Below are 12,640 nucleotides of genomic sequence, written 5' to 3'. Positions count from 1 at the left end.
CTATAATCGTCTGTTCTTAAAAACAAAAGATATGAATCTGATTGGCAATGGAGCACAAAGGCAGTATTCAGCTTGTTATAGAATGATTCATAGATTCATACAGCACAGAAAAAGCCCTTTGGCCCATCGAGACTGTGTCAACAAAACTACTACTAAAAGTGCAGACTAATGGCGCCTAACCAAGGCACTATATTACAGAGAAACATGTTTTAATATATGTACACATTTACTGCAGTAAAGCAAGAACCATATGCCAGCAAAAGACAAAGTCCTTTTACAATTGAATAAAGGCAACGACAGAGGCATGAGGGTGGAGTTGATCAAAATTGACTGAGAGAGGAACCTAGCAGGAAAGACAATGGAACAGCAATGGCAGAAGTTTCTGGGAGTAACTCGAGAGACACAGAAAGAATTCATCCCAAGGAAAAAGAAGCACACCAAATGGGGGAGGAAGCAATCATGGCTGACCAGGGAAGTCAGGGACAGCATAAAAGCAAAAGAGAAAGCATATAATGTGAGGAAGGGCAGTGAGAAGCCTGAAGATTGGGAAGCCTTCAAAGGCCGACAGAGGACAATGAAGAAAGAAATAAGGAGGGAGAGAATTAAGTATGAGGGTAAGCTCGCCAGTAATATTAGGGAAGATTGCAAGAGTTTCTTTAGATATATAAAAGGCAAAAGAGAGGCAAAAGTGGACATTGGGCCACTGGACAATGTGTTGTTGAATCTTTTTGCTTCTCATGTAGTTTCTCTTTTCCTTTGAAGAAATAAATAGCCTCCTTATCCCTGCTGTGAAAATCAAGCACTTCACACATCATAGATCTATGGAATTTAATTTGCTGATTGTTTCTAACTCTGCAAATATTTCATGTCCTTCTGTATTTAAGTGCAGTCCACATTCTTCCCTACACTGCCACTTCCTCCAGACCAAAGGAGTATCCATGGGCACCTGCATGGGCTCCAGTTACGCCTGCCTCTCATTGGGTACATTGAACAGTCCATCTTCCACAATTAGACCAGCAGCATTCCCCATCTTTTTCTCCGCTACATCGATGACTGTATCAGTGCCACCTCATGCTCCCACGAAGAGGTTGAACAGTTCATCAACTCCACAAACACCTTCCATCTTGACCTCAAGTTCACCTGAACCATCTTGGACACTTCCCTCCTCTTCCTGGACCTCTCCACCTCCATTTCTGGCAACCGACTCAACATGGACATCTACTTCAAATCCAGCTATCTGAACTACCCCTCCTCCCACACCCCCTCCCATAGTAACAATATCCCTTACTCCTACCTCCTCCCCATCTGCTCCCCAGAGGATAAATTTCATTCCAGAACATCCTGGATGGCCGCCTACTTCAAGGTCCGCAATTTCCCTCCCACATAGTCAATATCGCCCCCCAGAGTGGTGCATTTCCACCACTTCACCTACCTCCGCCCTTGAATACCACCCCTGCAACCACAACAAGGATAGAACCTCCCTGGTCCACACCTTCCACCCCACCAACCTCCAGGTACATCCTCTGCCATTTCTACCACCTCGTCAGACCCCACTACCAAAGCTGTATTTCCCTCCCTCACCCCTATCTGTGTTCTGCAGAGACCATTCCCTCTGCGACTCCCTCGTTAGATCCACGACTTCCACCAACCCACACTCCACTTCTGGCACCTTCCTCTGCCACCACAAGATGTGTACAACCTGCACCCACACCACCCCCATCACCTCCGTCCAAGGCCTCGAAGGATCCTTCCACATCCAGCAGAGATTTTCCTGCAACTCCAAACACCTCATCTAATGTCTCCATTGCTCTCGATGTGATCTCCTTTACATTGTGGAGACATGATGCCAACTTGAGGAACACCTCAGAGAACATCTCCGGGACAGATGCACTAAACAATCCCACCGCCTTGTGGCCGACCACTTCAACTCCCCTTCCCACTCCACTAAAGACATGCAAATCCTAGGGCTCTTCCACTGCCAAATTCTAGCTACCTGACCACTGGAGGAAGAACACCTCAACTTCCACCTTGGGACCCTGCAACCACAAGGAATCAATGTCAATTTCACCAATTTCCTCATCTCCCCTGCCCCCACCTTATCTCAGATCCAACCCTCCACTGCTCTCTTGAACTGTCCTACCTGTCTAAACTCCTTCTCATCTATCTGCTCCACCCTCCACTTTGATCTATCACCATCACTCCTCACCTTCACCTACCTATTGTATTCCCAGCTACCTCCCCCCTCCAGCCCCAATCCTCTCCCAGTTATCTCTCAGCCCCCTTGCACCTCCCCTTCCCCAACATTCCTGATGAAGAGCTTATGCTTGAAATGTTGACTCTCCTGCTCCTCGGATAATGCTGTGCTTTTCCACCGCCTCGCTTCTAAACTCTGATCTCCAGCATCTGCAGGCCTCACTCCCTCCTGAAGAAAGATTTAGACAAGTTAGGAGAGTGGCCTGAGAAGTGGGAGATGAAATACAATGTGGGAAAGTGTGAGGTCATGTACTTTGGTAGGAAGAATACAGGCATGGATTATTTTCTAAATGTCAGAAATCTGGAGTACAAAGGGACTTGGGAGTCCTAGTCCAGGATTCTCTTAAGGTAAATTTGCAGGTTGAGTTGGTAGTTAGGAAGGTAAATACAATGTAGTCATTCATCATGAGAGGACTACAATATAAAGAATATGTACTTCTGAGGCTTTGTAAGGCTCTGGTCAGACCACAGTTGGTGTATTGCGAGCAATTTTGTGGCACATACCTCGAGAAGGATGTATTGGCCTTGCAGCTCGTCCAAAGGGGGTTCACGACAACAATCGCAGGAGTGAAAGGTTTAACATATAAGGAACGTTTAATGACTCTAGGACTACACTCGATGGAGTTGAGAAGGATGATGGGGGATCTGATTGAAACTTACAGAATACTGAACGGCTTGGACAAAATGGACATTGGGAAGATGTTTCCATTGCTGAAAAATGTGTTGCTGCAAAAGCGCAGTAGTCAGGCAGCATCAAAGGAGAATCTTTCCTGAAGAAGGGCTTATGCCTGAAACGTCGATTCTCCTGCTCTTTTGATGCTGCCTGACCTGCTGCGTTTTTCCAGCAACACATTTTTCAGCTCTGATCTCCAGCCTCTGATCTGCAGTCCTCACTTTCTCCTCCAAGATGTTTCCATTGGCAAGAGAGATGAGGACCCCAGGTCACAGCCTTAGAGTAAAGAGAAGACATTTTAGAACGGCGATAAGGAGAAAATTCTTTAGCCAGAGAGTGGTGAATCTATGGAATTTATTGCCACAGAGGGCTGTTTAGAAGCCAGGTCATTGAGTATATTTAAGACAGAGATAGATCCCCTTGATTGCCAAAGGGATCAAAGGTTACGGGGAGAAAGCAGGAAAACGGGATTGAAAAACCTATCAGCCATGATCAAATGGCAGAGAGACTCAAAGAACAAAAAACAAAGAAAATTTACAGCCTAGGAACAGGCCCTTCGGCCCTCCAATGCTGAGCCAATCCAAATGTACTCTCTAAACCTGTCAGTCAATTCCTAAGCATCTGTCTCCCTCTGCTCCCCACCTGCTCATGCACTTATCCAAACACATCTTCAATGAATCTACCGTGCCTGCTTCTACCACCTCTGCTGGCCACACGTTCCAAACATCCACTACCCTCTGTGTGAAGTACTTACCGCGTGTACCCCCTTAAACTTTCCACCTCTCACCTTGAAAGCATGACCTCTGGTTATTGAATCCTTCACCCTGGGGAAAAGCTTGTCTCTATCCACCCTGTCTATACCCTTCATGATTTTGTAAACCTCAATCAGGTTCCCCTCAATCTCCTTTTTTCTAATGAAAATAAACATAACCTACTAAACATTTCTTCATAGCTAGCACCTTCCATACCAGGCAACATCCACATAAACCTTCTCTGCACCCTCTCCAAAGCGTCCACATCCTTTTGGTAATGTGGCGACCAGAATTGTACACAGTATTCTAAATGCAGCCGAACCAATGTCTTGTATAATGTTAACATGACTTGCCAGCTCTTATACTCAATGCCCCATCCAATGAAGGCAAGCATACTATATGCTTTCTTGACCACTCTATCCACCTGTGCAGCAACCTTCAGGGTACAATGGACCTGCACTCCCAGATCTCTCTGCCCATCAACTTTCCCCAAGGCTCTTCCATTCCTTGTACAATTTGTTCTAGAATTAGTCTTGCCTAAATGCATCACCTAAATGCATCACCTCGCACTTGATAGGCCGAATGATCTAATTTCTGCTCTTATGGTCTTATGGTTTTATTATCAAGTGTGATAAATCCAACAGTGCCAATTATTGCCATAACAGTCTACTCCCCATGACCAAGCAAAGGATGGAAGGTGTTGTCAACAGTACTGTCAAGGGGAATCTACACAGCGATAATCTGCTCACTGACACATAGCAACTAGACTCCAGAATGCATTACAGCCTTAATCCAACTTGGGAAAAGGAACTGAATTCAACAAATGTATGATTGCACTTAACATCAAAGCTACATTGGACAGAAGTTGCCATCAAACAGCCTAATTTTCAATAAAAATATCTATTAAAAAAAACATCCTAGTAATGTAATGAGAATCATGTGGGACACCCTCTGCTGACTGGAAGTCCATCACCAGCCTAAGGACTTCACTGCAGGAGATCCTCAGAGTAGTTTCCTAAGCCAATTGAGCTCCAATTGTTGACTTTCCTTTTGTCAGTAAGTTAGAAATAGGGATTTTTGCTAACAATTACACAATTTTCAGCATCATTCGCTGCTCCTCAGATACTGAAGTAGGCTATGTCCATATGCAGCACACATGGGCAACTTTCGATCCATCATGTCTGTGACATCCCAATCTGACCTAGTCCCATTTGCCAGCATTTGGCATGTATCCCTCTAAACTCTTCCATTCATGTACCCATCGAGATGCCTTTTAGATATTTTTAACAGTACCCACCTCCAACATCTCCTCTGACAGTTTGTTCCATACTCTATGTAAAAAAGTTACCCCTCAGGTCCTTTTTTAATCTTCCCCTCTCACCTTAAACCTATGCCCTGGAGAGTGCACAGGGTAGGTCATTTTCTCCCAGGAGTTTCAGAGGCTGACGAATGACCTTATAGAGGATTTCAAAATCATGAGGGGCATAGATAAGCCTTGGGCTTTTACTCAGGTTGGGGCTTCCTCTGGGATAAAGCAGGCGACTTCACTAACGTTCCATCTACCATTTTCAATATCCACTCCCTTCCCCAATGCCAAATAGCAACAGTATGTGTTATCTAAAAGGTCATTCCAATATCTAACCAAGACTCCTTCAACAACAAATTCTACATACATGACCTCCACCACCTAGCCAGCAGATAGATGGAAATACCATTCTATGCAAGATTCTCATTAGGTTGCAAACTGTCCTGATTGCAAGTAAATTGCCAGTTCTTCACTGGCCAGGTCAAGATCCTGGAACTCTCTTCATAACAACACTGTTGTGAATATACCTGCCCAGGAAAGCAGATTTTTGTCACCTTTGCAACAATACAGGTAAAGAAGTGTCTTCCATGATGGTGGCATGGTGGCTCAGTGTTTTAGCACTGCTGCCTCACGGTGTCAGGAATATTTCCCCATGTCTGTGTGTGTTTCCTCTGGGTGCTCCAGTTTCCTGCCACAGTCCAGAGGTGTGCAGGTTAAGTGGATTGGCCCTTGCCATATTGACCATAGTTGACAGTGCGGTCCGGAAAAGTACAGCTGGTCAGGCAGTATCCGAGGAGCATGACCTGCTGTGCTTTTCCAGCACCACACTCTCGACTCTGATCTGCAGCATCTGCAGTTCTCACTTTTGCCTAAATTGACCATGGTGTTCAGGGCTATGTAGGTTAGGTTAGCCATACGGAATGCAAGGCTACTGGGATAGGGGAGGGAGGGGATCTGGGTGGGATGATCTTCAGACGGTTGGTGTGGACTTGATGGGCTGTACGGCCTGCTTCCACACTGTAGGGATTCTATGATGACAGAATGAAGGCGGGTTTCCACTCACTTCCTTCTCAGGCAGCTAACAAACAGAGAACCTAGGTTGTAAATCTGGAACAGTTTTTAAAAATACTTTAGAATAAATGTCATGGATTGAAACGCTCAAATAAATTGGATCCAAGCAAGGAACCAAAGATGCTAGGATGAAGTCAGCGGGCAGAGGACATCGATAACTGAACACATGATACATTCCTGTACACAAAGCAGATTGAAAAGGAAGTAGCAAATTTCCACACCTCTCTAAGAATTCCTTAAAAGGAAACAAACCCTTTGAAGATTTGAATATTGATGAGAAATATATTTATTCCATGAAAGATGGCTGACTTGGAACATTGGGTAATATTTTCTGCTGTCGCTGGTCCTGGGCTTGAAGACAGGATGGTGATGCAACTGGCCATTGAATTATTCCCACCTCTGTCTGAATGAAGCTTTGGGTGAGAAGACTCATGGTTAATCGACCCACCTCACCACAAACTGAGGCCCTCAAACGGTCATTTGACCTGGTTAAATCCCACCACTATTCATGTTATCTCATCTTTAGATAGGCTTGTCATCAGGTGATACACCATGTAGCCAGCACGTCAACCCTGGTGAGGGAGTGCTCCTTATGATCAAAGGCACTCACCCCCAATAGAGATATTGCACATTAGGAAGGGAGGGGCTCTTCCAGAGCCTCCCACCTGCCAAACCCGTTGTACCCGTCTCTCCATGAACCCTGTCCACTGCACCCCCACCAGCATGTAGCTACAGTACCCACTCTGTGACATTAGGACACCGGTGCCTATACAGCAGCTCTCCCCAGGCAAGACCTCTGCTCCCATGGTCTTAATTCTAGGATAGGCCCACTGTTAGCTTCACCACTGACCTGATTGGTTTATAGTTCAGTGGGCTTTCCCATAAAGAGGCAGCATTTGTCCCTCTCAAGTTGGCTGCAATGGACTCTAACCTTTGCCAATATTCAGCCCATTAACTCTGTCTCTCTCTTCCCAGATTGCTTAATAGATGAGTGTTTCTGGCATTTTCTCAGATTCCCAGCATCCTCAGTTTTTAACTTTTGTATCTATTTAATGTTGTCTTTGACCTACTTTTTGCAAACCTAGTCTCCATTAATACCTATATGTTAAAAATGTATCTATGCTCATTGACACTGAGCACTGGTAGTTTATCAGCACAAATATGCCTTTATTACAAACATTAGGGCTATTCATTCTATTCTCTATACCAAGATCTTCCTGACATAAATAGAAGCAAATACTGTGGATGCTGGAAATCTGAAGCAATTCAGAAACTGGGCTGAATAGTGGTGATTAATATTGAAGCCACACAAATGCCAAGCAATGACCATCTCCAAAAAGAGTGTACCAATGACCCTTGATATTCAACAGTGTTCCCATCACTGAATCCCCGACTATGCTGAGAATTGCCATTGACCAGAACTCAACAGACTCACCACATAACTACACAAGCTACAAGAGCAGGTCAGAGACTAGGAATACTGCACTGAGTGACTCATCTCCTGACTTCTAAAAGCCTATCCACCATCTATAAGGCACAAGTCAGGAGTGTGATGGAATACTCCCCACTTGCCTGGATGGGTGTAGCTCCATCAACACTCAAGAAGCTTGACACCAGCCAGGACAAAGCAGCGTGCTTGCTTGGCACCACATCCACAAGCATTCGCTCCCTCCCAGCACCGGCGCTCAGTAGTAGCAACATGTACTATGTACAAGACACACTGCAGAAATTCATCATAGTTCCTTAGATAGCACCTTCCAAACCCAAGACCACTTCCGTCTAGAAGGACAAAGGCAGCAGAAATATAGGAACACCATTCCCTGCAAATTCTCCTCCAAGCCACTTCCATCCTGACTTGGAAATATATCACTGTTCCTTAACTGTCGCTGGTCAAAATCTTGGAATCCCCTCTCCAGTTGCATTGTAGGTCAACCTACAGCACATGGACTGCAGCAGTTCAAGAAAGCAGCTCACCACCACCTTCTCGAGGGTAGCTAGGGATGGGCAAAAAATGCTGGTCCAGCCAGTGATGCCCATGTCCCACAAGTGAATAAAAAAACGTTAAGGGACCTGACAAGGTGGATGCTGAAAGGTTGCCAGACGATATAATCTCTGAGTAAGAGGCTTGCCCAGTTTGATCAGAAATAAAGAGGAATGCCTTCTTTCTCAGGAAGATACTGAATCTGTGAAATTCCTACCCTCGAGAATTGTACAGGTTGAGTTGTTTATAGTCTGAGCCAGGCTAACTTTTGCTCATAAGGGAATCTAAGGTTATGAGAAAAAGGCATGAAAGTGAAGTTTAGGAGGATCTCATTGAATGGTAGAACAGATTCAACAGGCAAAGCCATATTGATTGCTGCACTCTATTAAGCTTTTCTAATAGTGTCCTATTCCTTTCTTAATAATAGACTTGAGCGTTTTCTCTATCCACAGATATTAGGCTATTTGGCCTTTAAGGAGAAAGTGAGGTCTGCAGATGCTGGAAATCAGAGCTGAAAATGTGTTGCTGCAGGTCAGGCAGCATCCAAGGAACAGGAAATTCGACGTTTCGGGCATGAAGGGCTTATTCAGCGCTTTTCCAGCAACACATTTTCAGCTATTTGGCCTTTAAAAAAAGAAACTTGCCCTCCTGACCCATCTGACTTCCATGTAACCCCAGTCTGATGTCAATGTGGTTGACTCTAAAATGCCTTCCAAAATGGCACAGGTAGACACTCAATTATCCCAAACAGTGACCATCAGGGTAAGAAGATTGCCCACCACAACCTTCTCAGGGCAGCTCGGGATGGGCAATGAGTAATCAGCCTTGCCAGTGGCACTTCATGTCAAAAATCAATTAATAAGTTATTGCACGCAAAATAGCAATGCTGTGATAGACAAGGAAATTATTAGCTCACCTCATTCTTAGATGCTAGGTACAGATAATTTGTGTCCAATGGATCAAATATCACATTGCGAGAGATTGGGCTTTCACTCTCCAAGTCAGACAGAACAGTCAGTCGAATTACATGTAGGGCCTTGTCCAGAATCATCTATGTAGAAATGATAAAGTTAATAAATTTGCTGCAACATTCATATCATGAAGTTTCCCACTTGGTTCATCTTCCTAAATGACAGCAGTGATTGCACTTTAAAAGTTCTTCATTGACTGTAAATCACTGAAGGACAACCCACAAAGAACAGGATAATTGCAGGTGAATCTGTTCTATTCCTCACAGTTGAGGGATCAACACTAGCCAGGACACAGATTAAAATGCCTGCTCTTATTCAAAAGCATGCTATGGGATACTTTATGTCCACCTGCTTGGGGCTTTGGATTTACATCTTTTCTAGGCAGCACTCGCTCAGAACTGCACTAGAATGTCAGCATGGATTCAGTGTTCAAGTCCCTACAACAATCTCCAGCCCTATGGTGATTTCTATCACTAGCTGGCTAATCCTGTGATGCAGGAATGCAAACTCATACCCACTATTTCTACTCCATCATATTATTGTCAGAGCATAGGCACGTTTGGGGCGGGGTGGGGGGGGGGGGTTTGCTGGGCAAGGTGAGGCCATCACTGCAATCCTGTCACTCCCTTCTCACTTTAACGTCAGGCAAAGAGGGTGCATGTTTAAAGACCACATTTAAATAGTCACTATCTCCAATAATCATCTGTAAAATGGCAATAGACTGAAGTTGTGGCTGGAAAAGTCACTTTTCAATATAGTGCTCTGGGTGATAGTGGTCATTGTTAATGGCTGTGCCTCCATCTCTGAGTTGTGAACTGCCACTCAGTGAATATACAGAGGCCCTCAATTGATTTTCAGTCCAGTTATACTGCATTTAAGGGATAAATGTACCAAACATTGCTTCTGACCTTAATTAATTGTCCATTGTCTGTCCCGAGAAATAAGACAATCCAGTCTTTCACAATTGTGGCTGACACTGAGAGTAGTCCGGGATATTGAAACACGGGTTCCTTGTTGATTGAAGTTAAATTTATCATTTGTTTCTAAAAAAGTGATAAAATGTATCACATGAAAATTATAATGTCACAATTTGAAATACTAAAGGAAAATTATAGAACATGAAATGCTTAGTAATAATCATTTATCTCTTTCTAGGTCTCCATTTCCCTGTCTCACTGTCACTTCTCTTTTTCTATTTCTGTATCCCTCGTATTTTACCACTTCTTTCTCTTTGCTTCTGTCTCCCATCCAGGCTCTCTCCTGCCGCCTGTTTCATAAGCTATTTGTTCTTCCCACCCTTGGTCTTGCTCCGCCTTTCTCATTCTGTAACCCTCTTCCTAGCCCTGATGGAATGCATCCCAGGATACCAAAAGAGTTGGCAGGAGAAATAGCAAATGCACTTGCAGTCATTCTCCAAAATTCACTGGACTCTGGGGCAGTTCCAGCAAATTGGAAAACAGCAAATGTGATACTACTGTTTAAGAAGGGAGGCAGACAAAAGATGGAGAATAATAGACCAGTTAGCTTAACTCTGTAGTGGGGAAAGTGCTTGAGTCTATTATCAAGGAAGAAATAGCTACGCATCGAGATAGAAATTGTCCCATTGGGCAGACACAGCATGGGTTCATGAAGGGCAGGTCACGCTTAACTAATCATTTGGAATTCTATGAAGACATTACAAACATGGTGCACAACGGGGACCCATTAGTTGCAGTGTATCTAGATTTCCAAAAGGCATTTGGCAAGGTGCCACACGGAGGCTGCTGCGTAGGATAATGATGCAATGTGTTACAGGCAATGTATTAGTATGGATAGAGGATTGGTTAACAAATAGGAAGCAAAAAGTGGGAATAAGTGAGTGATATTCTGGTTGGCAATCAGTGACTAGTGTATGCCTCAGGGATTGGTGTTGGGTCTGCAAGTATTCACAATTTAAATAGATGATTTGGAGAAAGTGAGGACTGCAGATGCTGAAGATCAGAATCGAAGATTGTTGTGCTGGAAAAGCACAGCCCATCAGGTAGTATCTGAGGAGCAGGAGAATCAACCTTTCAGGCATTAGATGATTTGGAGTTGGGGACCACACGTTGTGTGTCGAAGTTTGTAGATGACACTAAGATGAATGGCCAAGCAAAGTATGAAGAGGACTGTGAAACTTTGCAAAGGGACATAGATAATTTAAGTGAGTGTGCAAAGGTCTAGCAGATGGAGTACAATGTTAATAAATGTGAAGTCATCTATCTCAGTAGGAATAACAATAAAAAGGACTATTATTGAATGGTAAGAAATTGCAGCATGCTGCTGTGCAGAGGGACCTGGGTGTCCTTGTGCATGTATCACAGAAAGTTGGTCTGCAGATGCGACAGGTAATTAAGGCAAATAGAATTTTGTCCTTCATTGCTAAAGGGATGGAGTTTAAAAGCAGGGAGGTTATGTTGCAGCTGGTGAGGCCTCACCCAGGGTACTGCAAGCAGTTTGGTCACCTTACTTCTGAAAGGATATACTGGCACTGGAGAGGTACAGAGGAGATTTACTAGGTTGATTCCAGAGTTGAGGGGGTTGGCTTATGAAGAGAGACTGGTATTACTTTCATTGGAATTTAGAAGAATGAGGGAGGATCTTATAGAAACATATAAAATTATGAAGGGAATAGACAAGATAGAAGTAGAGAGGATGTTTCCACTAGCGGGTGAAACTAGGCATTATTTTAAAATTAATGGAGCAGATTTAGGACTGAATTGGGAAGGAATTTCTTCACACAGAAGAAGTGAAGTGGTTGAGGCTTCCTCAGTAAATGTTTCAAAGCTAGGACAGATAATTTTTTGAATGACATAGGAATTAAAGGTTATGGTAAGAAATGGGTAAGTGGAGCTCAGGCCACAAAACGATCAGCCATGATCTTATTGATTAATGGAGCAGGCTCAAAGGGCCAGATGATCTACTCCTAGATTATCATCCAGGCCATAGGACTGCCCTCTCATTAAAGAGAGACAACCAGTGGTGACTTAACCTGAGGGTCAACATACCTCAGGGAAGGGGAGATATTGAGAAAGAGAGCTCTTCATAATAACTTCAGCCAGTGATGGGAATCAAACCAACACTGTTAGCATCACAGTGCTTTTCATAAAGCAACCAGCCAGTCAACTGAGCTAAACAACCTATTGATGAAGGAGCAGTGCTCCGAAAGCTAGTGTTTCAAAATAAATCTGTTGGACTATAACCTGGCATTGTGTGATTTTTAACTTAGAGCTAATCTAAGGCCTTGTACAGTTGCAGCAAGACATCCCTGTTCCTGTATTCAACTCCTCTCACTATGATAGCCAACATACTATTTGTCTTTACCACCTCCTGTGGCACCTATCAAGTCAGAATTTGTTTTAATATTTTTCCCATTGAGGGCAATTAAAAAAACAGAAGAGATGTGAAGTGGATTGCTGTCTCATTAGAACACTGCCACACAAAGTCGAAATTATCATCTGCGTGAGAGAAAAATAGATTCAGAGTTTGTTGTGTTTAGCTTCCTTTAAGCCTGAACTGATTGGATTAGGATTCCTACCTTTCTGGTCTCACTAGAAGTGTCTTGTTGAGTAAACAACATGAAGTTTATTGCATTGCTGCAAACATTTACAAGTT

At 43.8% G+C, this 12,640-nt stretch overlaps 1 protein-coding gene across 3 annotated transcripts in view; it reads right to left on the bottom strand.

Annotated features, from left to right (window-relative positions):
* Positions 1 to 12,640, bottom strand: part of plxnc1 (plexin C1) — a 176,250-nt gene that overhangs the window by 91,518 nt on the left and 72,092 nt on the right. For all 3 annotated transcript variants that reach the window (XM_060843030.1, XM_060843029.1, XM_060843028.1), the window contains exons 2-3: positions 9,916 to 10,050; positions 8,953 to 9,087 (exon numbers count right to left, since the gene is read on the bottom strand). In XM_060843030.1, coding sequence (XP_060699013.1) covers positions 8,953 to 9,087; positions 9,916 to 10,050 — 270 coding nt within the window. The remainder of the gene's footprint in view (positions 1 to 8,952; positions 9,088 to 9,915; positions 10,051 to 12,640) is intronic.

Source organism: Hemiscyllium ocellatum, chromosome 23, assembly GCF_020745735.1.
Source record: "Hemiscyllium ocellatum isolate sHemOce1 chromosome 23, sHemOce1.pat.X.cur, whole genome shotgun sequence".
NCBI classification, from domain to species: domain Eukaryota; kingdom Metazoa; phylum Chordata; class Chondrichthyes; order Orectolobiformes; family Hemiscylliidae; genus Hemiscyllium; species Hemiscyllium ocellatum.
The sequence above is the reverse complement of the archived record's forward strand: the minus strand, read 5'-3'. Positions and strand labels throughout refer to the sequence as shown.